The following is a 27,050-nucleotide window of genomic DNA, read 5'->3' as shown; positions in this document are numbered from 1 at the left end:
CAGACATCCTTCCTGCAGCACACTCTACAAGTGTCCCGCTCTCTACTTTGAAGGCGACTCCTCCTCCGCCCCGAGGTCCAGCCCCTACCTCGGATCTTCAGCCCGCACCAACCAGAAGAGCCCCAGGGCTCCAGCAAGCCCCACCCTGAAGGCCCCACCGCTTCCCAGTATTGCTTTGCCTTTGGCTCAGTTCCCACTGAGGAGCCCGCTGTCCTAGCAATGGCTCGCGCTACCGGACCTGAGCGGCGGCTGCTGGCCATCTACACTGGCGGCACCATCGGCATGAAGAGCGAGGGTGGTGGTGAGTCAGCGTACCCACGCCCTAGGCAGAATGGCCTCAGGGCTTGGCCACTGGGAGCTCTAGGGCTCTCTCTTGCTGGGGTCGGGAACGCTTCCTCCGGTGGCTGGGAGTCTTGAAACCAGGTCCCTGGAAGGGGTGAGGGGCATGGTAACACTTCCCGATCTGAAGTGTCCCGAAGCCAGGGGACACAAGGACAGAGGAGGGAACTGGGAAAACTGCTCTTTTCTGTGCCCAGGGTGTTGGGAAAGATGCTGGAACATTCCACACCTTCGAACCCTTAAAAGAAAGTCCTTGGCGTGTGCTTGCTTTCTTTTTGGGGGGGGGGGTTGGGGGGAGAACACCAGCAGAGCTGCTTGCCTGCTCTCTCCCCTGAGACAATCCTTAGTTTTCCCAAGGTAAGGGCCAAGCTCGCCTGCCCTCTAGGAGCTTGGGCACTAGGGTCAAGGTCATCCAGACTATTGGAAGACCACCCTCTGACAACATCCTGCTGCCTCTGGTTGGGACACCCTGGTGAATGCCCCCACTAGCAGGTAGGACCATGGCCAGTTTGCTTGCCTTCACCTGAGTGATGGATAAAGTAATGACACCCATTAAGGTGCTTAAGCCTAGAGGGTCAGTTACTGCCCCTGGGTTCCAGGGTACAGTGGATGCTGTTGGGCTGTGTTGGGGCTGCTCTGAGCCAACTCCTTTGAGAACACAGAGGCTCCTGGAATGAGTGGCTGCTGGACCCAGGAGAAAGTATGGCCAGACCACAAGCAACAGTGTGAGGGGAATGAGGGAGGAGCCCAGGAGATGGCTCTGCGGCCAGGCCCGCTCCACCTCTTGTTGCTTCCCCTCTAGGCCTGACATATGGGCACTTTCGGTCTTGTGCTCAACTGGAATGTCCTACACTAAGGAACACGTGGACTCTGACCACAGTCCCACCTGTGGTGACACTGTGCCCCATGCCCCCCTGGGTATTCCCGTGTGCTCATCGTGTGCTAGGTTTCACTAAGAGGCAGCGAGGGCATGGTGGTCAGGAAACTAAAGATTCTGATGGCCCACACCCAGGTGCAGTGGGGTGTGGGTTTTCAGATGCTAAAGATCTTCTAGACCCTCAGAAGGCTGCTCCGTGCTCCGGGGTCTGCGAGGCCTGGGAAGAGGTGGTGACTGTCAGGCATCTACTCTATGCTAGAAGCCCCTTCTTCGGAGGGGCGGACACTCCACCCAAGGAGCTCAGAGTGACCAGCAGTCTTCCCTGCAGAGGTGCAGGCAGCTCCCAGGGCAGCATCTTCTGGCTCAAAGCTGAGGGCTCTGCTTCCAGACCAGCTGCCTCCAGGCCTCCATGGAACCCCACATCCTGCAGCCGCTCCCCTTTCCCTCTTCAGAACAACTTTAGGGGGCCCTGGGCTTAGTCCCCAAGGACATGGAGAACTAGAAATGAGGTCTGGCCTTTGATGACGGGGACACAGGATCTGCACACGTGAATGAGTAGCCAGTGCTGGGACTTGGAGCCTTGGGGTCTGCCTCAGGTGTGGCCGAAGTCACCTCTTCTCCAGATACAAAGGTGTGAAGTGGCACCTTGGTTTTCTCTGAAGGGAAGAGGTCTCCAGGAATGGGCGGAACCCAAGGCATGGCAGATTGAGGATAAAAACCTATGCCCAAAACTTGGGGCTCAGGCATGTCCCAGCCCTCTGCGTGCCCTGCTGTGGAGGTTGCTGAACTGTGGGCTGCAGGCCCTGGATGGCCTGCCCTGGATGGCCCCACTGGTATGAATGATTAACCAGCTTGGCCCTGCTTCTGTGGGCCCTGGCCCCTGGTGAGTGGGAGTGGTGGCTTTCGCTGCAGAGGAGCTGTGTAGATTGTCACTGTTGGGACAGCTCGTGTGTCTAATGGTAAACAGTGCCTAACACTGTGTGACAAGCCCTGCCAGGGCAGGAGAGGGCAGAGGTACAGCGTGGCTCACCTTTTCACCTCCGAGTCAAAAATCATGTGTCCAATGACCCAGGCATGTGTGGGTGACACCTGGGCACTGTGTTAGCTAGGGTCCCTCTTGCCTGCTGCTTTTGGGAGCCATTGCTTGCAAGCACCACGGAGAGGTGGCTAAGCTTCTGCACAGAGTAGCCAAGGTTGCCTCCTGCCTAGTGGTCACAGCTAGCCCCAACCATAGAGTCTTGTCAGTCGGGATGATGCCCAGTACGGCAGTTGTACAGCCACGACGTGGTTCCAGGTAGGGTGGGGTTAGCATCCCAGGTTGTATGCTTTGGGGGTGAAAAAACTCCATGGGAAAAGAATGCAGCTTGGGGTGAAAGCCAGTGTTAGAAGACTGAAAGAAATCACAGCAAATTCTAACTTAAAACACTGCTGTAGAATCCAGAAAAATGGTCTCATTGGCAGCTCCTGTCCTTCTTGGCTGTTCCATCACACTTTTTCCCTCCTAGGACCTTGCCACATGGTAACAAGTTTATGTTTTCTCTCCAGAAAGAAAAACATAGGAGAGTTTAGCTTTCTCTTGGCTGGTTTTGATGCTTCCCAGATGCCACCCTTCAAGGTGGGGCTCTCAGTCCGTAACCCCTGAATCCAGTCCGTTCTGACCTCACCAATGTGCCATGTGTCCCCAGGAGCCATTGCTCATGGTCAGAGGCAACGTGTCCATCATCCCCTAGCCTGAGCACCCATCTCACCTTCCTGTAGGTGACGTCCAGGTTTCTATGGCTACTCCAGTGCCATCTGCTGTCAGGGGAGCTCACGTGGAGAGTGGAGGTCCAGCTGTCCTGAGGCTGCCAACCAACCAGCATGGAAAGCCTCAGGGTCCGTCCCTCTTTCTGGAGACAAAGTTTAAAGTCTCAAGGCCTTGACAGAGAACTCTTCCTGCTCTCCCACCTTCTAGTGGCTGCCAGGGTCTGTGCTTTGTGACTACATTCCTCCTGTCTGTAATGCTACAGGACCTCTATTCTGTTTGCTGCATTGTCAGGGGACAGTCTATGTGTGCTCCCCCACCCGCCTACCTGTTCTTACATGAATACACGGGTGGCCCTTTCGAGCCACCCTCCCAGGGTGTTAGACACAGTCATGCCTCCAGAAACTTTGTCACAAAGGACAAATGTCACAGGTTTCTGGCCTAGGATGCTGAGTGGCGTGGGCAGCTCCTGCATGTGGAGGCAGGCTGATGTCCTGGTCACTCTGGGGGCTCTGGGGGCCCATGAGGCTGACTGGACATTCAGGGTTTATCTGTTTTCTGAGCTCTGCCCGTGAGATATTTCCGTAAGTGGCAGCTACAGCAGCAGACAACAGCAACGGCAAACCGCACCCATGAAGTTTTACGAACTCTATACCAGGCTGGAGGGGGGTGTTGGGAGACAAGGGGTGCCTATTGAACCTGGGGGAATGTAGTGGTGGGGAACAGCTGTGTCAGTTCCGAAGTCTGCAGGGCGCCTGACCTGCACCTGGGAGACATGGGAGCCCATCTGATTTGTGTTTAACTTGTGACCATGTTCTCAAGAACCAGGTCCAGCCGGCATCAGAGAAAGGCTGGCAGACAGCAGCTGGAGCTGCAGGCTAGCTGGGTACAGGAGACAGGGGTGAGCTGCTATGGAAGGAGGGGATGGCAGGGGCTTGGGGCTGCCTGGAGTACCCTTATACTTACCCCAAGAAATAGGATGTAGCCAAGAGTATACTTGGGGAAGTCCTGGTCAGGTGATTTGCTAGATGCCTACCATGCCTGCTGACAGGAGGCTGACACAGGCATCAAACCTGCTTGGAGTCTGGCACTCTTGAGGCCCGCAAGTCCGCAAGCAGGGCTGAGCCCTCACCTTGGTGTTCCTTGGCTCCAGCCACATGTTCTGGGGTGAGTTACTGGCAGTTTGATTCAGGCGTGGTATGGTGTGGGGAAGGAAAGCCTGCTAGGTCTACTCCCCGCTGACCCTGACCAGAGATAGGAGATCCTCCCCAGAGTCCTCAGAAGTGTATGTCCTCACGACAGCACATGTAAGTATGCGGCCTCGTGACAAAGGCATCTGCAGATGTGATCAGAGAAGAGGCGAAGGGAGTCTGGCTTTGAAGATGGGGAATAGGGTAATAGTTGGGATTGAGCCCAGTGGACAAGGGTCCCTATGCCTGCAGCATGTGAGATTGATTCCGTAGTCAGGGCTTGGCTGCAGAAGCTCTGGCGGCAGGTATAGCGTGCCCATCCAATGCTGGGAAATGACGGCCAGGCTGTCGAAGGAACAGGATCTCGGCAATAGTGATGTAGCCGTGGGAAAGGGTCTAGGCAGCAGAGACTGGGGCTGTGACCCAGTGATACCCAGGACAGCCACACCACTGCCTCCTCCTCCACTGCCTCCTCCTGAGGCCCCGTGTGCGTCTCTGGAGACTTTTTTGTCTTCACTGCTGTGCGCAAGGATCAGGCATGAAGGGCCTCTCACACGGGCCTTGAGAGAGGACTGCCTGAGGAGGTTACCCAATCTGCCCAAGGTCACAGAGCGAGCCAAGAGCAGCACAGAGCTCTTGTCTCCTGGGACTTGTTTTCTCCCAGGCAGTAGTGCCCTTTAGGGTGTCCTATGAGCAGGGTTCACAGTGTTCCCTTAGATCCAGGTTTCGGGGATTTCTAATGCTGCAGGTTGGGTTGGGGCACTGTGTGCTTGACTCTGTTTAGGGGACAGGGCCGGGGCCTGAGATGGACCTTGGAGGAACTGTACACAGTCCATATCCTCTGGGAAGCCTTGAGCTGGTCAGGGGGCTTATGGGAAGGGCATTATGGCCTAGGCGCCAGAGATGACTTCCCAGAGGGGTGGCCTCAAGCTGGCCCTTGAAGTGCCTACTTGATGAGAAATGGGGGCAGGCGGGGCAGTGTCAGCTGGTGGGGAGAGAACTGTGAGTGCCCATGGCAGTCACTGAGTCCAATCCCGGAGAGGGCCTGGCCCGATGGACTCCTCTTGGTGCGGTGTACAGACATATTTGGTACAAGCAGAGGCAGGGCAGGGCAGAATGGTGCTTAGCGCTGCTGGGACTGCCTGGGTTTGAGACCAGAACTCCAAATCAGGAGTCAACTCCAAAGGATACTGCCAAAGCTTCCAGATGAAACTGCTACCTAAGTTCCCAGGGGCCTTGGTGGCAGCTGTGGCCCAGCCCAGCCGAGGCCTGGCCCCTACCCCAGTCCAGGACTGACACCCAGGAGGAAGGGACGGGGTTCTGACTGTGGGAGTTGGTACGGCCCTGGCCTGGAGCCCACACTCTGCTTGGACTCTGCCTGCAGTGCTGGTTCCTGGGAAAGGCCTGGCTGCTGTCCTGAGGGCGCTTCACATGTTCCACGATGAGGAGTATGCCCAGGCCCACCACCTGCCCGAGGATACGCTGGTGCTGCCGTGAGTGCACGTCCTTTCGGGCCCGAGGCAGGGACAGTGTGCAGCTCTCCTGGGGTGGAGAGGGTAGGCAGGGCCTGAAGCCAGAGGGTACAGCCTCTGTTGTCCTGGGACTCCCATGTGAGCCATCTGCATGAGACATCCCGGACACTTCTCGAGTTCCTGGACCTTGTACTGGAGGTGGCATGCGTACTGCGGTGTGTCTGCGACTTAGCGCACTGCCTTCCACCTCTCCTCCCCACTAAGCTGAGCCCACAGGGCCAGGAATAGACAAAGCCCTAGCAAGCATGCTGAGGATACCCCCGTCTAGGTACCAAACCTATCAAGAGAGCCTGGGCTGACCCAGGGGCCTCTCCCTCTTCAGCCTGGCTGTCTTGTGTATCCTCACTGCCCTCAGCTACCTTATGCCCTTCACGGCTGAGTGAGGTAGACTCCTGCTCTACAGGAGCTGGTCTGAACTGGTGTAGGGGATGACCCTGCTCAAGGCCAGCCTGTCTGCCTCAGTCTTTGCCCCTGAGCACTCCAGATGGAAGGGAGGCTGGTCTTGAACACATGATGTGAGACTTGTCTATGAGGTGGAGCCCATCCACACTAATCACAAAACCCCTTCCACGGGGTGGGGGGTGGGGTTGCCAGGCACAGCCCCAACCATATCCCAACACCCCACAGCCCACTCCATAGCCCCATCCAGGATGCCACAACCCGGCCCATACCCTAGCTGGAGAGGGCAGTGAAGGTGGGGCAGCATGGGAGACAGGTTCTGCCTCCTGCAGCCCGGCCAGTCCTGACCAGAGGATCCTCTACACGGTGCTGGAGTGCCAGCCACTCTTCGACTCTAGTGACATGACCATCACCGAGTGGGTTCAGATTGCCCAGACCATAGAGGTAGAGGGTGGGAGTGTGGGCGGGGCTATGCGGTGTGGGCGGGGCCAGAAGGCTGGATTGGACTGGAAGGTGGTACTCTAGCATGTGGGCAGGGGGAGGTTACCGTGCAGGAGGGCTGGAATATGGGAGGAACGGGGATATGGGAAGGGTGGGATGTGGGAGGGGTTGAATGTGGGCGGGACTGGAGGGCAGGGCAGGCTCCCTACAGAAGCACTGGGCAAGTGAATAACTGGGCTTGTGGTCGAGTCTGTCTGTCCACCTGAGATCTGGCGGTGACCTACAGGGCAGCGCAGCCTCAGGAAAGTGCTCGGTCCTGGGCCACACACTGGGCACAGTCTGAGGCCCTTTCTGTCACACAAGTAGAGGCTGGTTGCTCATACTATTGACCTGTTCCAGTTAGTAGTGTGGTAGGCCGTGGGGGCTGGCTGGCTTTGTGGGCCTGACTCACCCCCACGATCTCAACCTTGGAGCTGCCTCTCTGCTTTACCCTGGAGCCGCCCCTGCCCTCCTTAGCTTGCCTTTTCTCCCAGGCTCCTGCCCCTACTGCCAGCTCCGAGTTGCCCATTTCAGGAGCCAGGCCATTAGTGGGCACTCCCAGACTAGGTTGTGGTGGCTCAGGGCCATCTTCCTCACTTGTGACTGACAGGGTCTCCAGACTAGGTCCAGGTGGTGTTTCTCTGTCATGAAGCTGGGCAGGCCTTCTTCTGGGCCCCCACCCAACAGCCTGGTGCTCTTCACAGCGGGTCGCTAAGCCGCTGTACCTCATATGGCCAGCAGAGGGCACTCCGCTCCATGAGACTTCCTAGCTCCTCTGTTTTTGTCTTTCAATGAGTCAGGAGGCTCTGGCAGGAGCCTCTTAGCCCTCAGAACCATTGTCTTGGCAGCCATATCTTTGGCTAGCATACCACCAGGAAGTGATAGTCAGAGGTGTCCAGCATGGCCAGTTTGCTCCTGGGAGGCACCAGCTGGAAGTCTGTGGAGCTGTCCCCAGCAGTGTCGAGTCCCTGAGACCCACATTCCCTCATTCTTTAGAGCGAGTTGCAGGGGACTCCAGGCAGAGACTGGCCTTCCAGACAGGGCCTGTAGTGGGAGATGAAGTGGTGCCACACCAAGCCCTCTGCCAGCATCCAGGCCTCTTTCTCATGGCCTGTGAGGAGGTAGCTGCCTGCAGCCATGTTCCCCGGAGAAGGCCTGTGGTCGAAAGACCTGGTCCGCCCTGAGTTCATCCCTTTCAACAGAGACACTACACACAGTACCAGGGCTTTGTGGTCATCCACGGCACGGACACCATGGCCTTTGCCGCCTCGGTGCTGTCCTTCATGCTGGAGAACCTGCAGAAACCTGTGATCCTCACCGGGGCCCAGGTAATATGTCCCACGGTGTCTTAGTTCTCGGCGGCACAGAGCAGGCCTTGACCAGCCCTGGGCTGCTGCCAGGACACCTGTTTCCAACACCGTGTCTGCTGTGTGATGCCAGTTAGGGTCTCTCTAGACACTTGAGGCATTGGCCCTGCCTGGCCACTTCACTCCTCCTGAGACCAGGGACCCACAGGCTCCTGGAGGTCTTGTCCATTGAGGCCTCAAGAGTACCCAGAGCTGAGCCCCTTACAGCTCTGCCACGTGGGGTTCCCTTTCTTTCCTCTTCTCCCTATTGGCTTCATGTCTGCTACCCACTGCTACCACCTGAGACTCAGCATGGTAGACGCACATAAAGCAGTACAGAGGGAGACTCCTTCATCCCCCACCCCGTTCCTCTTCTCTCTGATGTATCCCTAGCAATCATCACATATGACATCCCCTTCTCTTGTCCTAACCTGCTGTGCCCTTCCCCAAACCAAGGTCAATGGAATTTCATGGAAAACAACTCTATGAGTGAAGGCTGTCTTGGGACTTCTGATATTTATGGGTGACCATTAGAGCAATCCCACCCAAGTCCTTGATCCCTCATGGGGCAGGGCCAAGACCTCTGGACAGGATGCCAGCACCTGGGTCCCTTTGAACACAACCTGGGGGAAGTTCCACCAGGAAGGAGTGGGTCCAGCTGTCCCCCACGGGAGACCTCTTGCCAGAGTGCCAGGTGCTGTTGGGAGTGGTGGCTCTGTCTCTCCCTTTTCCCAGAGAAGCACATAGTACAATAGCCCTACTTGGAGAAGACCCATGACAGAGCATCCCTAACCTTTGTTATTCCCAGGGGAAGTGAGGTCCAGTGTGCTTAGACTCTCTCCTGCTTGTGCACCATAAGAGGGTGTACACTGCACCTCCAGGGGCTGCACTGACAACTGCCTGACCATTCTCCGGCCACAGTCTCTCTGCATGTCCCCACTTCAGTCCTGCCCACTGTGTCCTCTTGGGCACTGCTCAGCCACTCCCAGCATGGTCTGTGGCACACTTAGGCAGTGGAGGAACAAGCCAGACCACCCCGCATGCCTCAGGAAGGACATTGTCCTGCAGCCCACCCAGCTGCCGCCATGGGCCCCCTGCCTGGCTCCCAGCTCTTGGGGTAGTGAAGAAGCTGGGCTTTGCAGCCATGTGGACTGGGGGCCAGAACTGGACCTGGGTGCCTCCTGGTCACTTCCCCTCTGTGGCAGCCAAATGGAGCTGCTCAGAGAAGGTTGGCACTGTCAGAAGAAATGCCAGAGGTTCCCAGCCCTGGGAGTTGGCTAACTGCCCCAAACCCCTGTCTCAGCTTCTCTCCCTGCCTCAGCCTGAGAGGTTTCCTGGAGTGGGGGAGCCAGGTATGTCCTGGCTTCCCAGGCCTCAGCCACCTCCCTGACATCTCCCCAGGTACCCATCCATGCACTGTGGAACGATGGCCGTGAAAACCTGCTGGGAGCCCTGCTCATGGCTGGCCAGTACATCATTCCTGAGGTATCTGGCCTGGCTACAGGAGCGGCCTGGGTGGACGGTGGGACGGTGAATGCCAGAGAGCTTGTGGTTATGACCCACGTGGGGACCCATAGGCCGGAGGTTGGAACGGTCTTGAAAACGTGTCCCTCACCTGGAATTGACAAAACCAAGGAAGGAAAGCTGTCCCCCACCGATATTCTTGTCACCAGCCAGGTTTTATGTTGTAGATATTCTACACTTGTGTTATATACATATACATAAGTCCATGGGAATGGACTGGACCCACCGTAGGCTATGGAGTCTGCTGTGGTCCTCCTCATGGGCTCCCTGTCTCACCTGGCAGAAGAGGCAGAAAAACAGGTGGGCCTCTTACAGGCCGGGAGCTGCTTTGTCTTTAGCAGTCCCGGAGACTGGTGGTGTTAGGGTTCGGCATTAGGAAAGAGCAGCAGGCAGGTCAAAGGTCACCCCTTCACCTCCTTCACCCTAGAGGAGTCTCTGGCTCCCTGTACATGTGGTCTGAGCTTACCAGCACCAGCGGAGAAGTGCTGGCTGGAGAGCCAGGGCCTCCTGCAGCCGTCTGTGCACTCAGTGCCCAGGCTTCCAGGGTCCCAGAGGACTGGGGCTTTCACTAGGTAGGTACTGGCTAGCAGGACCCTACCTGCTGGTTACCTCCCAGGTTTGGTGTGTTGGCGGTGGTGGGGTTGGGGAGAGCTGGAGGATGTCGGGGGCCAGGTCTGAGTTGCTGTCTTTCCCTCCACAGGTCTGCCTATTCTTCCAGAATCAGCTCTATCGGGGCAACCGGACAACCAAGGTGGACGCGCGGAGGTTTGCAGCCTTCTGCTCCCCCAACCTGCCCCCTCTGGCCACTGTGGGTGCAGATGTCACAAGTAAGGGGATCTGAAAGCAGGGCCCGCTGGCTGGGAGTGAGAAGGAGGAGCCTGGGGTCTTGTGTAGAGGTGAGAAGCCTCTGTGACAACCATGGGCTGTGGGGGGCGGAGTCTGGCTCTTGTGGGTACTGCCACACCGCATAACTCCAGCCAGGAAGTCCCTCTCTGTGACAGCCTGTCACAGTGCTGCACACACGGGTCCTTCTGAAAACCTAGCTTTTTGTGTCCCAGAGGGTCCTGGTCCTGGGGCTTCCATAAGGGCATAGCAGCTCCTTACTCTAAGTGTGGACAGCCTCTGATGCCAGTCGGGCTTTGACTTGAGTAACCCCAGCTTTTCCACCTTAGATATAAATCTGAAGGGCCTCTGTATCTCTGAAATTGGGGAAGCTGCCTCCTGGTCCTTCAGGCCTGTCCTGTCCAGGTGTAGAGGAGTCTTGAACAGCCACTGATCCTGCGGCAGGTGCACCACTGCCCACAGGCGCCTGGTTCTTGAGCACCCAGACCTGCCTAGTAACAGGCTCTGGTCCCTGACCTACTGTCTGTGTAGTTCTAGCCTAAGACCCGTCTTGGGGAGGTGCTGGCAGGGCTATCTTCCACCTGGGAGTCCTGCACCTAGTAGGTGCTCCTAGTAGTAGGGCTCCCTGTGCATGGTCAGGTCGGGTTGCTAGTCTAGAGTCAAAGCAGCTCTTCTGACAGGACAATTGGCAGTGTCCCAGCTCTCTAGGAGGGCGGCGGCAGCTCTCACCCACACTGTGCTTCTGCTTGGGCATGGCAGGTCCTGTGGGTGGGACACAGTGTTGCTGGGACCTGCAGGTGTCTGTTCTTGGTATTCTTCCTGTGTATCAGAAACTGGGGTTCAGGAGTAGACCCTCCAGAAAGGGTAGGGCTACTTCCTCAAAGCCTCCTCTCTTCCCTCCCTGACAGAACTCCAGGGTCTCAGCTCACCCTGGCTTCCCATCGCATGCTCTTTCCTGCCACTAGCCTAGAATCTTCTAGGTAGTGAAAAACCCCAAGCCTGCACCCCAGCGACTCTGGGGTGCCAGAGGTCCACTTGCTATCTGGGGCTAGACCTGTTGAAGCTTCGTTGGAAGAGCCTGCATTAGATAATACCTGTGGTGGTCTGACTATTATCCCATGTTGGCACCAGTGGCCCAGGGAGGGGAGCAGTGACTGTGGGCACTACCCTGCAGCTCAGCTCTCCAAACCTGAGTCACTGCTTACCCGGGCTCAGGGTTGGAGCATCTCCTGTGGGCAGAGAGGCCTTCACCCTGAATCTAAAAGCCTCTGCCATGCCGGGACACCTGGTCTGCAAGCCCAGCCCACCGGTAGCTTCCCTAGCCCAGAGCTGAGGCTCACCCTCAGTACCAGCCCAACATCCTGATGTATCTACCATCCTGCGTGTGTGGGTGTGTGGGAACCTGCACCTCCCCTTCTTGCTATTGTCAGGCTGCCCAGCCGGTTCTGACACCTCATGTTGAGAAATCTGGGGTTCTGTTCGGGGTGTGGCTGTGGGGCCCTGGGGAGGGGTACTGGGGCTCCTGGCAGCCATCCCCAGGACAGAGTCCTGGGGATCTGTGCAATGCAGGCCTCCCACAGGCTGCCACCAATATTTCATATATCTTCGGGGACATGAGGGGAGCAGGGAGCCATCTCTGATGACAGACAAGACAGAGACTTCAGCTGCCCAGTTTGTTCTGCCCTGGCACAGGGACACGACACACTGGGGACAGCCAGGTCTTACTGGCCCTGCCTATTCCTGTGTGCCTGTGCCACTCCCGTTGTCCTTACTCCCAGTTACTTCTTCCAGATCTGCCTCTGCTAGGAAGCCTTCCCATCCCACCAGAGCAGTGGAGCTGAGGGAGGGTTCACTCCTGCTCAAAAGGTGCTCCTTGATCTTGTTGCCCAGTAGCTAGGAGTCTTTTGCCATGCCTTTGACACACAGACACGTGGAACTCAGTGCCATTCTCTGTGCATGGGAGCCACCTGCCTCCCAGAAGCCGCGGGGCCACCTCAGACACTAAGCTAAGGGCAGACTTGACTCCCAGGTTCGGTCTCTCAGCCTGGAACGCAGCAGGGGCTATTAAAGCACTGACGTGGCAGCCAGAGTGAGTCACTGCTGCCTTCGCCTTTGTGTTGCAGAGTCCCCGTGGAGATCCTAAGGAGGGTGGCTGTCCATGGGGGCAGTCCTCTGTCTCCGTGCAGCCCTTCTCTGTAGCCATAAGTCTTCTGGTGGCAACCAACCCCCACCCCCAAACCTTATCTGCCTGCCCAGCTGAGGTGCACAGCCCTAAATTAAAGGACATCTCATACTGCCATTGTGTGAGCTGATAGATGCCGTAGCTGGTGGGGTGGGCAGCTCGCTGCTTGAGGACCCCGCTCCCTCTCCTGCCCCTCCTTCCCTCATCCTTCACCTCTCAGCGTGTGTTCAGAATATTGTCCAGTTGATTATCACATGTAACCGCTCTGGCAGACACGGCAGCCAGGCCTCCTGAGTCGATGACCCCTGCACCCTGCATCGTGTCAGGAGGGCAGCGCAAGGGCAGTCGTGGAGGAGGAGCCTGACTTCTGCGTGTAGCTCCTCAAGGAAGACCATTCCCCTTTCTGGGACTCAGTTTTCCTGGGCTGAACTAGAGGGCCCCGGGTGCCATTTAGTACAGGGAAGTTACCAACATCCCATCTCTGTTGGGCTGGAGGCATCCGAGTGGCCAGATTCATGAGGTGCAAGGGATAGCTTGCCATGCCTATTCCCACCCACAGCTAGAGCCTGGGTGTTGACCTTACAGTGACCTTTGACCCTAAGGACAAGGTACTTGTCTGGAAGGTCACCAGTATGACTGTTCAAGGGATGTTGACCCCATGTTCCTGCTGCTCTCTTCCCTCCCCAGCCTGAGTGTGGGAGGGATGATGGGCACTGTTAGGCCCCCAGAATTTGGGGGTAAATTTGAAGGTGTTTGTCGAGAAGATCAATTAATTTACTTGGTAGACAGTGGGCATAGGAGGTCCCCAGTATCCAGCAAGAAGGCCACAGCTAGGCTGTTTGTCAGAGGATGCAGCCTGTCCTTCCTCTGGGACCAGCAGACTGCGGCTCCAGCCTTAGCACGTGCCAGTCCCTTTGCCTGGAGTTCTGTGTGCCACATACACACTCTCCTTCAGCATAGGCTGGCTCGTCTGCCCTTCTCCCTCGCCCGTCAGCCATGATTCCCAGTCCTCAGCCCTATCACCCTGGTCACCACCTATATTACCACTGCTTGGCTAGTGATCTTTCCCCTGACACCTCCTCCCAGCCCATGGGCTTGCTGTGGAGCCTGGCATCAGCCTGAGGGAGACCAGGGTGGGCAGAGGGTGGGCACGGAAGCCTGGAGGCAGGCTGGGCTGCAGCTGCCTGCGACCTGCAGCTTTGACTCTGTTCTCTGTCCTTAGTCAACCGCGAGCTGGTACGGAAGGCCGGCCAGAAGGACCGTCTCGTGGTGCACAGCAGTATGGAGCGTGACGTGGGCTTGCTGCGCCTTTACCCTGGGATCCCTGCCTCACTGGTAGGGAAGCCTGAGGCCTGCTGCCTGTAGTGCTCTCCATGGTTCCCAGGCTCCCATGCCTCCCAGGGCCCCCCAGGGCTATAGACTCCCTCCCTCTGTCTCAGGCCTTTCTCAGGCCATGGTCTACAAAACCTGTCAGCCTACCCATTTGTGCACCTTTCTCAGCTGGGCTCAGCTCTTCCTGGGCTGACATCTAGCCTGCTTGGGTGCAAGGCTGAGCACTTAAGCCGAATGTGGGCTTCTTTGTGTGGACACTTGATGCCTGTGGACACTTGATGTGGGAGTGGCCGCAGAACCCCACTTTCTACTGTTCCTGTTTTCTTTTCAGACAGGGTCTTAGCCTGTAGCCCAGGCTGGCCTGTGTGTACTCTTCCTGCCTCAGCCATGCTGAATCCCTGCCTCTTCTTGTCCTGTTTGTGACCCTCCCCCGCTTCCTGTCATCAGCCTCTCGGTACAGCTGTTCCTTTGGTGACTGGCGCCTCCCTTACCTGTTATACAGGATGCTGGGCGGACACAAAACTGTCCTCTGTCCTTTGAATGGAATTGTCCAGCCTGGGGAAGTCTGGGCAGGGCCTTGTCTAAGGGCCTCCAAGTGTCAGGAGCCCAGCTCCTCCTGGCTAGCACTAGAGGGGTAGGGGGAATACCAAGCTCAGCTCTCCCCACAGTCATACAGAGCCAGGCTACCCTGAGAGGGAAGTCAGACAGTTGGGAAGCCAGGACAAGCCCTGCTTGCTGTTCTTGCCAGCTAGAGCTCCCCCAACCTGTGTCCTGCCTACACAGGTCCGGACCTTCCTGCAGCCCCCACTGAAAGGGGTGGTCATGGAGACCTTCGGCTCTGGGAATGGGCCCACCAAGCCAGACCTGCTGCAGGAGCTGCGGGTGGCATCTGAGCAAGGCCTGATCATTGTCAACTGTACCCATTGCCTTCAGGGGGCTGTGACTTCGGACTATGCGTCTGGCATGGTAGGGGGAGACAAGGGGCTTGGGGAAAGGTAGTGAGACAGCTCGTGTGTCTGGATTCTGCTCCCCTTAGCCAGGGGAGGTCCCTGACCCAACCTCCCTCTGCCCTCTCACAGGCCATGGCAGGAGCTGGCATCGTTTCAGGTTTCGACATGACGTCAGAGGCTGCCCTGGCCAAACTGTCCTATGTGCTAGGCCAGCCGGAGCTGAGCCTGGATGACCGGAAGAAGGTGTGTACACCCGTGGACTATTCCAGGAACTAGAGCACCTCTGGGTGCACAGGCGTGCCTGCTGACTCCTGAGGGCGCTTGGGGTGGGACGGAGTACTTGTGTCTGTTTTGGAAGTGGAAGGGGAATTCCCTGTCGGATGATAGGGCCAATGCTGACCCAGGTCACCCAGCCCACACCCTTACCCTTCTCTGGGGAGCCTTGGGTTCTGAGTACCAGTTCAGCACCCCTACCCCACTGCTCCTCACACCCTGTCCTGCTCCCTCCTTCCCAGGTGGGACTCAGACTCACAGGGCTCCAGGCTCATAGGCTGCCATACCCTGATTGAGGCCTTAGCAAACCCTGAGCTTATAAAAAAGGGGGCAGTGTTAGCCTTTTTTGGGGGATTGGTGGGGTCACACTAAGCCCTTGTATGGGTAGAGCACTGAGGTGGCCTGCCAGCCCTGTGGCAGGCCCATCTCCCTGCCTGGGGATCCAGGTCCTCTCAGCTGGTCAGGACTCCCTGGTGCTGTGCCGGCTCAGCCTACCAGCCTTGTGTCCTGTTCTAGCTGCTGGTCAAGAACCTTCGTGGGGAGATGACACTGCCTGTGGCCGATGAGCACCAGTCCTTGCTGCAAGATGGCGCGCTGGGCCACCGGATAGCATGGCTTCTCAGTCTGAATGGCAGCCAGGTACTGGCTGCAGTGTTGGGGAGTGGCGGGGCCTGAACACCCTCACGGGATGGCAGGACCCACCATCTACTGCACCATCTACTGCACCATCTACTGCCACTGTCCTTCTGGCACAGGACGAGGACCAGGAAGGAGGTGCGGGGTGGATGGTGAGGATTTGGAGGGATCATAGGGCAGAGCTGGGGAAGGGGCCTGTCTGCTGTGTGGAGGAAAGAGATGAGAGCACCTGCCGCCGTAGCCACGGCCTGTCAGTCCTGGCTTGCAGCTCAGACTGGGGTGAGCCTAAGCAAGGTGAGGGTGCTGTCTGTCCTGGGTGTTGGATAGTCAGGGCTGACTGGGGTCTTGTCAAGACTTTGAGTGGAGGTTCTAGGCCCCACACCTGCACCTTGGAATGCGGTCTAATTTCCCAGCTTCCCTCTGTCCTCAATACTTGCGTGTCTAGACCCTGGAGGGCGTGGGGAAGCTAAAGACCCAAGAGCCCAGGAGGTGGCCCTCCTAAGCAGCCTTATGAGCCAGCTGGTTAATTGCTCCATGCTGGCTGTGGGCGGTGACCTATCATTAGGGTGGCTGTGTGAGGTTCCGAAACCCTGGAGGGCCCAGCTGGCCAGAAGCTATCACAAGGCTGTGATTAAGCCAGCCATGGACGCTGGACAAAGTGGCACTTTGAAGGCCTTCTGGGACCTTGGAGAGCCTCTGGGCAACTGGGTGCTCCAAGAATATGATACCTGTGTGCTCAGACCCTTTTGGTGGATGTGTGGGGGCGGGGCTGCACCATTTCCCATGCTCCCTTAAGGATGACTTGACTATCATCCTGTCAGCAGTGGAGGCAGAAAATGAAACAGATTTTGGGGGTCAATGGTAGTTCTGAGACAGCAGATGAAGGGAACCTGGTGGTAGCCTGGTGACCTGGTCTTTTTTTCCCAGGGCATGGGAACAGGTGGGTTTGTGGGTGGGCATGAGGCTCCTTGCCAGAACCCTCCAGTGGGGCAGTTCTGGCACTTTCCTCATGTAGTGAGACCACCTGCCCCAGGGTGTGGAAGTGGCATCCACACAGTCAGGGAACTGTGGGTGCTATCTGTTGTTACCCTGTAAATGCTCAGGGCCTCAAAGCATGGCGGTGGCCCATGTTGCCATTGCCTTCCCATTAGGAGGCCGATGCCGTGCAGGATGTCCTGACGTCCAGCCTGGCCCTGGCTGCAGCTCATGCTGGTGACCTAGACACTCTGCAGGCCTTGGTGGAGCTGGTGAGTCTCCTGCTGAGGGACAACACTAGCAGGTGGGACATGGTTCACATAGGTAGAACACTCTCCCCAGGGCCTCACCAACCCTCCGAAGCCACACTGGGCAGTGGGCTTACATACTAACCCAAGGGCCTTGCTGGAAGTGGGTGGAGCTATAAACCGTACTTTTATCCTTCCCAAGCCTCTGTGGCCCACCTGACCTTGCCTGACCCTTCTGTGAGGTTGTGTGTCTTGTGTCACCCTAGGGCAGAGACCTCAACCTGAAGGACTCTAGTGGTCAAACCCCACTGCATGTGGCTGCACGGAGGGGTCATACTGCCGTGGTCACCATGCTGCTGCAGGAAGGTGTGGATGTGAATGCCCACAATGAAGATGGCCATAGCCCACTTCTGCTGGCCGTGAGGGGCAGGTACTAAGGGCCTGGATGCTGCAGGTGGTATGTGGGCCGGGCAGTTGGGGAGAGGATACTTGCCTGGAGTGAGCAAAGATCAGATGGAACACGAACAGGGCCCATGAGGGAGGCCTGCTTCTGTGGGGCAATGGGGAAGGACTTCAGGGAAGAAATGGCCTCAGAAGATGCTAGCCGCGTCTCAGAAAGGAGAATATTACTGGTAATGTATGAGGAGCTCCTGGTGACCCACACTCAGCAGAGATCTGGCAGAGAAGGAGCTAGCAGAGCGGCTATGCCAGGCACAGACAGATGCTCTGTGGGATGGTCCCGACTGGCGCTCACCCCACGTGGAAGGGTGATCCTACATGTTTGGGAATTCTGCCAGCTCATCCATCCTCTTCAGTTAATTCTGCCTGATAGTCTCAGGTAGAACAAGCCCTGCCCTGGAAATACTAAGAGAGTGGGTGTTTGCAGATTACCCAACAACCTGTGAGGGAAAGTTCTAGCACTTTCCTCATGTAGTGACCCAATCGGGGTTCCTGTCCTAGAGCTGAGAGCAGTATCGGGTGCGGAGGGCATGTGTGCAGTGTCGGGGGCTTCACAGGGGCTTCCTCCCGTGATCGCTCCTGCGGTACACATGGAGGCAGCTTGTCGTGTGGTGTGGCAGTGGGATGGACCTACCTGCCTGGCAGCGTCATCTCTACCAGATCCGCTCCTGGGTTTCTCACAGCAGCACACAGCCTGCAGACCTTGGGATGCTCGGGGAGGGGGTTCTGTGAGTTGCTCAGGGGTGTCTGTACCCTAATGAATCCCCAGCCCCAGCAGGTAGCACCCCCTCCAGGTTTGACTCAGCTTGATTGACTCAGGAAATGGCTCAGGGCCCAACTAGACCCCACTATTCTTGTCTGTCTGCCATAACTCATTCGCCAAGGGCTCAGTTGGGGCACAACTGACTTGGTTTCCCCAGATCCTATCCTGAACCTAATCAGAGAGATCACTTCAGGTGTGTGACACCGTGGGGGCTGACTGGCTGAGGGTAGGAGATTGTCTTCTGGGGTGCTGTTCCCAGCTGCACAGGGAGACCACCTGTTCTGCCAGCTGATTAGTGCCTTGTGACTTGGGACAGCCTCTGGCCCCAGACATGCTGTGAAGGTGCCTTGGATGAATGGAGGCCATGGACCTTGAGATGGAACCCTATTGTGGGCAAAGAACCAAGGGACAGTGCTTGTCTGGAACTAGGCTGTGGGTGTCTGGGTGGGAATTTCCTGCCCCTGTCCCCCACCAGAGCTGAATGAGGCTGGCAGGGTCTAGGCCACACTGATAATCAGCACTTTTTCATGGCAGGCATCAGGGTGTCATTGAGCTGCTGCGGACCGCTGGGGCTTGCCTATCTCCCCAGGAGCTGGAGGATGTTGGGACAGAACTGTGCAGGTGATAGCCTAAGCATCTCTATTTATGGGTGATGGTCTCAGCGTCCAGGAAGGCAGTGGGGCTACTGGGAGGGTCAGATCAGCCAGGCGGGACTGAAGAGGGAGAACCTGTACCCAGGTGGCCTGGCTTACAGAAGTACCCCCCTCAAACCCAGTTACAGGAGTACCCAGCAGAACGATCAGCAAGGGTGTGCGTGTGTTGTGGGCTTGGTTGGCATTAAGGGAAAGAGAAGAGCAGGTCTGGCTATGGCAATGGGTGACAGCTGGGATTGGGTGCTATCTGTGGTGTGTCCATCCTGTCCAGGGTACGGGTGATTGTCGTGAGACTTCAGACTGTTTTGTTGGGACATCTTAGTCTCCCAGCCCAATCTCAGGTCCCTACGCTGGTCTGCAGTACCCCAGGAGAAAAGCACTGTTTACTGAACCCCTCCCCAAAAGATGAAGGAGTAAGGAATAAATCGCTCACAGAGGCAATGGGATGAGGGTGTGAGGGCCCAAGAGGATGGAAGCTGGCCTTGGTTGGCTTTGAAGGGTCTCCTGGGGCAGGGTGGTTTAAGACTGCACCCAGGCAGACCTATTGGCTCCAGTGAAAGATAGGGAAACTGAGGCAGCGCGTGGACAGCTGAGTCTGGAACCAGTCATTCCAAAAGACTTCTGCTTTACTGGGGCAGGGCTAACCTGAGCTGATGCCTGGGCTGAGGTGTGGGAAACCAGTATAGGTGAATGGGGAGGGCTGGAGGTGCTTCCAGCATGATCTACCCCAGAAATTATACAGTGCCACCTGGGGGCTGTGACTACCCGAACAGGAAGGAGTCATAGGGCCACTTGGATCTCTTCTTCCCCCAGCTTACCCTGGGTGGGGCCTGGCTCTAGAGTGGAAAGACAGAGCTTGGGAGAGTGAAGACACTGTCCAAGGACAAGGCTATTCGCCCAGCCTTCCTCTACAGGGGAAGCCATTCCTGTAGTTTTTTCCCAGCCAGGATGCTCGCTCCTGCAGCCTACCGGGGTCCAGGGCCACCTTGGACCCTAGACCTCACAGGTTCCCTTCTGTAGCTACTGGTTGTCGGTATTTCCTTCTGTCTTGAGACAGGCCAGACACGTCACAGGTCTGCTGTGTTGTGAAATATGAAACTGGCGGGGGGGGTGGGTATGTGCATGCTCACGGATATATGAGTGTGTGTGTGTGTGTGTGTGTGTGTGTGTGAGCTCGTGCCCTTGACCTGAGTCACAGTCACACCCCATATGTGAAACCAGACTCCAGGCCGCCTGCAGCTGGGACTCCTGCCTCAGGGCTGGGTGCTGCTGGATCAGCTGTTTAGGGCAGTCTTTGTAAGAATACCCAGGGCACTGGGAGGGGCACATAAGAAGGTAGGCAGCTGAGGGACCCAGCAAGTTCTGACAGTTTCTCTCTGCCTCCCTGTCCCCGCCCCCCCCCCAGGCTGGCATTCAGGGCAGACAGCGAAGGCCTGAGGGCATGGTGGCAGGCCGGGGCTGACCTCGGACAGCTGGACTATGATGGACGTTGTGCCCTGCAAGTAGTGAGAGCCTCCCTCTTGTACACTATGCTGGAGTTCTAAAGGTCCTCAGCTCCTGTCCCAGATCCTGGAGCAGGAGCTGCCTATCCCTTCTAGGGATATATCTTCCTCAGAATCAACCCAACCCATGGGGTGTGTCCTGTCAGTCCCCAGGGTGGGGGTGGGGCATCAGTCCTGGTGGGCGGGGCTTTGTGGCTTCTGGGCACTGCAGTCCAGACATCCCACAGATCTCTCTCCCCTACAGGCTGAAGCTGCTGGGAATGCAGACGTGGTGGCCCTACTACAGAGCTTTACGGACAGGATCAGTGCCCAGCCCCAGCCCCACTAAGTCCTGGACTGGGCTGATGTCCCCTCAGTGAGCTCCCATTGCTCTGCAGCTGGATCCTGGTACCTGCTATCCCAGAGCCTGTTCTGAGACAGCCTGAGGAGTGGACAGACACATTGTCCCGAGTCTTTCGTGGGCTCTGGGAGGAGCACAGTCTGATGGAGATACATGTAGGCAAGCTTCATGTAGGCAAGGCTCACCTCAGACCTTCACCCTACCCAGTCTTGGGCTGGGAGACTGGGAGGGCCTAGGCCCCCGAGCTCACATCCGTTCCCATTGCATTATTTGGTGCCTCTGGAGTTTTGAGACTGGCTGGGCTAACCCTATCTCCTGAGAATGGCTGGACTCCATACACAGAGCATCTGGGGTCGAGTAGGAGGAGCCCTGCCTCCAGACACATCCACCCTCAGCAGACCTTGCTTCCTAGAAGTCCTCCTTGGTTCTCAACCGGCCATCCTGCTGCAGCATGGGGTCTTCCTTACTGCCCAAGGGACCTTGGGCACATACCAGCTGCATCTGCTAAACTGCCTCCCAGCCTGTTGGCATGCCACAATCCGGAGGTCTCTGTTGAGCAGAGTGTCAATAAAGTTGTGGGGACAGCTGCTGCTGTCCTGAATGGGTCTGTGGGCTGTGGCTGTGTGGGCATGTGGGGCAGAGAGCTGTCTCCACAGCAGACAGTAATCCAGTTAAGCAACCGTCCTTAGGCTGGCCAGGCATGGTAGGATAGGGTGATATGGGGGAGGGCCTGAGTAAGTCCTGCCCCACTCCCATCCCCTCGGGCAGCTTTTGTCCCATCTGACTCTTCTCATCTGGAACTAAGTTACTTCTCCCAGGCAGTCAGGGGCTGAAGGGGAGAGACAGGAAACCTTGGCATTCTGGCAGATACCCCCAAGCATGGGGCATTTCCAGCTTCCAACTTGTTACTCTCTGTGTCCTGGGCTGCCTATGAGGGCAAGAAAGCATCTCGACACAGGTAGGAGCTGCAGGCTTTGGCTAAGGCACAATGGGACATACTTTAGCGAGCGGGTTCCTGCTCAGCCCTCAGTACACACTTTAAATATCTAGCAAGGACAGCCACTCCAGGCTAATTCCTCAGGTGTGAGACATTAGCCAGCTCTTCTGTCACACACAGTCCTCACACTCTTCCTTGCCGGAAGCAAGGAGCTTCCCTGAGCCTCAGGTCTCCTCTACCTTGTGCCTGCATGAGGCTGCACATTTGTCCTTTGGGTCCCTAGACAGGAAAAACCCAGGCCCCCATGAGATGTACAACCTGCAGATGGTGGGCAGACCCCAAGAGCTGACCCTTGGCATTGGGTGAGCCAGGCTGAGGCTCCCCTACCCACGCCTTAGGCTCTTCAGCCTGGTTCCCAGGCCCCAGCAGACACTGCCCTGGCAGCCTCCCAGCTCCTCACCCAGACAGGTGTGCTCAGACCTTGCACAACCTGGCAACACCACCTGAGCACAGCAGGGCCCCGAAGCCTTTGCCCCACACCTCAGTGAATCCCTGCTGAGTGGGTGGAGAGGGGCCAGAGGGCATGAGCGTCAAAAGTCCTGATATCACCTGTGGGCTGAGACTTCCAGGGTCCAGAGAGGGTAGTGAGGCTGTCAGACACGCCTGAGGAAGGTGTGGAAGGTGAGCTCAGCCTGCTGTCCACGAGCAGGCCCTCACTCTTCTCCCGAGGGACTGGCAGAGCCATTGCTTAGAGTACACCACACTCAGTAGATTGTGCAAGCCCAGGGGCCTCCCTTCCCCCATTCTGCTGGATCCCCAGGGCCTTCCCGCGGGTGTTGAGCTGCCAGCTGGGAGAAGCCTGTTGGTCACAGAGGTTCTGCAGAATTGGGGCAACAAGGGTTAGGATGCTTCAGCAGTTGGGCAGGAATAGAGACTTCTGCTAGGCCTGACAGCCAGTCCTGGTTCTCCGGGACCTCTCAACCTCACATCAGACAGACCCTGGGCTGGCTTCACAGGCTCTGACTGTCCAGAAACCATGGGAGGAAGGCAGGTATTCCATGACTACATTCTTCTGAGGGCCATGGATAAGGTGTTTAGAGGGCACGATCCATGCATGATACAACACTTTGGGGTCCTCACAAGTTCCTTCCAGCCCCAAGAAGAGCAGTGGGTCATTCTTCCATCTTCCAGATAAGTAAAGGACAGGAGGAACACTGGGGGCCCTTGTTGGCAGCTGCAGAGCTGAGGTGACTCTGATTGTCCTAAGACCAGACTCCTGATTGGATAAGGTCTGGAACTCTATGGCCCTCCTCCCAAGTGGGAGGAGGGCTCGCTGCTGTTTTTCACACTGGTAATTTCCCTCTAGGGAGACTCCTCCAGTGCCAGGGTTATCTCTCCAGCGCATCTCCCTTTCATCACACCCTCTCCTTTTTCCCAGCGTTTTCTCTTCTATAATCAGTCTCCCCCGGTTGAGAGCCCTCCAGGGCACCCCAACCCCTCTCACTTATACAGGCGATCTCTCGCAAGGTTCCCCCTCTAGTCCTAAGAGAGTCACAGGGGCCTGTCGTTGTCACCTGCCTCCACAAAGTCCCCTCTGAGGCACAGCGCCCAGGGAAGGGAGCCCACGCAGGCTAGGTTGCTGGTGAAGGTTTTGTTTGCATGTTTGTTTTTCCTATCCTGCTGTTCCAGAGTTTCTCACTGAGCACAGGCGATGACTTCCAGTCTGTGTGCCTGGTGAGGTTCGACTCTTGTATACCTGTTATTCCCCTTAGTTCTCTATGCCACTGCTCCTCTCTCGGGCTGTTTACCCAATTGCAAAATGAAGCACAAAAACCTTCACTATTCAGCCTACACCGCATCACTGAAAAGTCTAGGGACTCCCTCACAGCCCAGTGGCTGCCTCCTGACTGGGCCCAGTCTGTGGCATCTGGCTCGTCCCCTGGGCTGTCTGGGCTGGACTTGAATAAATTATGACAACCTCCTGCTGGTCCTCAGGGGCTTTTAAGTTTTGAGAGAAGGAATCGGACCATCACCTCCAATAGCTCTCCATTACCTGTAACACTGTCCTCACAGCGCTGCACTGGTATGAGACCCTTGTGGGCTCAGTGGCTAAGACAGCAGGGCGCCTGCAGGTGAGGAGCACACGGGGCCCTCTGGGCTGGGGACAAGGACCCTGCCGGCTGGCGGAAGGACCCAGACTAGGCTCGCGCCGCCCCAGGTCTGGGAAGCAGAAACTCACCGCAGCCCCCCCACCCAGTTTCACTTTCTCTTTGTTCCCTTCTTCCCCTCCCACGGAGTTCTCTTTGAAGCAAGTCCGCGGTGCGGGCGTGTCCGGTCCCGCCCCCGCGAGGTTCGGTGCGTGCCCTGCCGGCTTGGCCCCTTGATGAGCTTTGCAAACTCGGCGCTCGGAGTTCCAGCGGGTGCGGCCCTTGCACCGACCCCGGCCAGGTGCGCCAAGCTGGGCGCCGGGTGCGGCCGGTGAGTCAGGGCCACCCCCGCGCGGGCACGCGGAGCCGGTCCTGGGGCCTCGGGCCGACCCGCCGTGCGACCCGCGGGCCTGGAAAAACCGGTCTGGCCAGCGCGGCTGGCGCGTTCCGGCGCCACGCGGGGCGGCCGTGCGGCATAAAAGGCGCAGCCACGGCGGCCGCCGCCGCACGGAGTGCAGCCGGGCCACGCGGGCCAGGTCGTGGGAGGGCGCGGACCAGTGGCCCCGGAGCTCCCGGCCACGCGCAGCTTCTCTCTGCACGCGCGCCGGGTCCAGTGGTTCTTAACAGTTCAACAGTTCTGTAGCGCAATTGTGAAATGTTTAGGACCACTAGACCCGGCACGCAACGGCGGCGGCGACGACAGCGACGGGGCGGCCCACGACGGCCAAGGTCTGCTTGGGGGACGGAGGGGGCAGCGCCCGGCCGTTGAGACCGGTGCAGTCTCGCGGGCTGGCTGGGGTGCGGAGCGACGACCCCGGACCCGCGCCCATGGTAGCCTGGTCTTTCGCCCACGCTGCTGACACGTGCCGAGTCGAGAGGCGCCTGCGTCTCCTTCCTTCTCTGCAGACTCACGGGCGGGAGCCGGCATCAGGCCTCGGGGTCAAAGAGCGCTCCTTGGTCCAGGGCATCCTAGGAGCGGCGACTGGGCCAAGGCTGCCAAGTCCTCAGCAAGCTTGTAGTTGAGCTGCGATTCTACAGCGGGAACCTTGCCTTCTCCAGGGTGGGGCAGGGATCCCGTGGAGCGCGGCAGGAATGGACGACCTCTAGGGCCAGACGTGGGCTGGAGAGGAAACGGAAAGAGTGGTGGAGATAGGCTCTGATGTGGGGTCGGGCCCAATGACCTTTTGGGGTCTCAGGCTCCTCTGTTAGGTGGGAGTGAACCCATAGGCAAGGTCTGAGTGAAACCGTAAGTGGCCCTGAGCAGTGTGCTTGACATTTTCACCTCAGGTGGTCAGGCCTGTCAGATGGGCCTGTGTGGGAAGGAACGGGCTGCCTGGAGCCCCCTGAGCTGACAACCTGGCAGCACCCGGATGAAGGAAGGCCCCCTCCTGTAGTAGCAGGGGGGCTTGTTTGTCCTGGCCGCTCCGCTAGCTGCGATAAGGAAGCAGGCAGCCTAAGGTAGATTTGAGGCTGGTTAGAGCACTTCTTGCTGGATGAGTCCCTGTGCCGCAACTGCACATTGGAGGGGTACCCTTCCCTTGCAGGTAATTTGGGCACACACCAGGCAAGTAACTGGAGGGCTGTATAGGAGACAGACTGAGGAGTGAGTGAGTGGTGTCCTGTGCCACCCCCGCACTCCCCAGCATTCAACTTGGGTCAGCATCTTGTCTGTTGCCTAGAAAGTGGACACCTTGGGCTGCTTGAGAGCTGGTATTTGGAGCGACCCAGCGCGCCTCTAGGAACCAGAAGGCCTCCTGGCACTCTGCTGCCTTCCCTCTGTGAGGGTTTCTTTCTATGCCATGTTCTCCCTGTGGCAGCTGCACCACCCTTGGCCACTCAGGCAGGGGTTGACATGTTGCGTGTCCCTGGTGTGTAGTTCTGGATCATTTAACATGGTTTAAATATGTATATTGCAGGTTGTTTTTTTTTTTAAAAATAAACATATTCCAAAGTATCCCTGTGTCCGGAGGCTTTTCATCCAAGCCTGTTTCTGATGTCTCTTCTGGCATCCTGACCACTCTTTCCTTCTAACTGCAGAGGAAAAAAGAGTGGGACTACTTGTCAGGGAGGGACCCCTCCTGCCCCAGGCCCTGACTCTGCTTTCTGCCAGCTGGGTGTGGGTGGTGGGGGGCAGGCTACCTCTATGGCTGCTTCTGTCTGTCATGAGCTAAGCTGCTGGGCCAGACACCATCCTAGGAGCTGCACTGCTCAGAGCCCTAGGGGGAAGTGGGATTGGTTTCAGGGACCAGAACTATAGAGTCTGCTTTTCCTGCCCCTTTACTGAGATCTCCGTTGGCTTCTGTCCATTCCAGGCTCGAGACCTTAAGCTTATCTTGGAGACCTGGGTTTGGAGAAGGGTGAGCTGAGGGGCTGGAAAGAAAGGTGTCTCATATCCTATCTTACTGCCTGCCCTAGATGCAGAATTAGGTAGGGCCGGTTTGGGGTGTGGGTGTGTCCATTCAGCTCTGCCTCCTACAAGCAGTGCGTTCATGCCCTGGAATTCCCACGTCCTCTTCCAAAGAGGAGTGGAAAGGCTGGAGGGACCACTGAGGACAACGTAGCCCATCCTCCCCTGAGAACACACTCCGGTGGATCTACAGCTTTGTGGACAAGCTGTAGGATCACTGGAGAGATGCCTTGCAGCCAGGGCTTTAGAAGATCCCCAGAAGGCCCCAGGTGGCACTGTGCAGGGCTACTAGGAGGGCAAGTAGCTCCTACTCTGCGGAGCCCATATGTGTATTTCTGGCTCTCCTGTCCCTTATCGGCTTCCCAAGAGTTCCCAGGATTCATTGCCTTTGGTGATGGAGCTCCTAGTCTGGCCCCTCGCAAGTTGCCCCCCCCTCGCCCCAGTGTGGATGTGGCTGGAGGTGTGAACACAGGCTCCTTCCTGTACTGTGAACAGAAGTGTGAACACAAGTGGCTGCACTGTCCTTACCTACTGCCTTCTGTGCCCCTGAATGAACTAGGAGAACACTGGGCTACATCCTGGGACCCAGCACAGCCTCCCCTGCAGAGTGGCTAAGTCTTAAAGGTTTGCCTGGCACCGAAGGTCACATGATCTGGGAATTTTCTCTGTCCTGAGCACACTGGGAAGATTGTTGGTTCTACCCTGGACTAACTCATAGAACACACCACCTTAGCCCCTCAGACCACCTCCCCTACCACCTGGCTTTCCCACGGGAGACACACACATGGGTTTATAATAAAGTTGGTGCTATTGTGGTCTCCATTAAAGCTGCTAAGCCAGGTTGCTAGCTGGGTTCTCAGGCTTGGGTGACTGACTCACCTGAAGGGCTAATGAAGAGCAGAGGTCCAGGCTCCTGAACCAGGATGGCCGGTTCCCAGGTGATTGTAGTGAATGCCCCAGGCTGAGAACTAG

At 57.4% G+C, this 27,050-nt stretch overlaps 1 protein-coding gene across 3 annotated transcripts; it reads left to right on the top strand.

The window, feature by feature from the left end:
• Aspg (asparaginase) lies at positions 1-21,192 on the top strand. 3 transcript variants are annotated; one of them, XM_038335899.2, is made up of 15 exons: positions 1-301; positions 5,535-5,643; positions 6,414-6,525; positions 7,764-7,889; positions 9,309-9,392; positions 10,132-10,258; positions 13,679-13,791; positions 14,572-14,754; positions 14,868-14,981; positions 15,528-15,650; positions 16,799-16,894; positions 17,137-17,300; positions 18,627-18,713; positions 20,151-20,250; positions 20,492-21,192. In XM_038335899.2, the coding sequence occupies exons 1-15, from the start codon at positions 220-222 to the stop codon at positions 20,573-20,575; spliced, it is 1,704 nt and encodes a 567-aa protein (XP_038191827.1). In that variant the 5' UTR covers positions 1-219; the 3' UTR covers positions 20,576-21,192. The 3 variants fall into 3 exon arrangements, with proteins under 3 accessions (XP_038191827.1, XP_038191828.1, XP_038191829.1); XM_038335900.2 differs by lacking the exon at positions 1-301 and adding an exon at positions 645-831; XM_038335901.2 differs by lacking the exon at positions 1-301 and adding an exon at positions 3,667-4,127.
• Positions 21,193-27,050: the final 5,858 nt, after the last annotated feature.

This window comes from Arvicola amphibius, chromosome 7, assembly GCF_903992535.2.
Source record: "Arvicola amphibius chromosome 7, mArvAmp1.2, whole genome shotgun sequence".
NCBI classification, from domain to species: domain Eukaryota; kingdom Metazoa; phylum Chordata; class Mammalia; order Rodentia; family Cricetidae; genus Arvicola; species Arvicola amphibius.
This window is presented reverse-complemented; position numbering and strand designations above follow the sequence as displayed.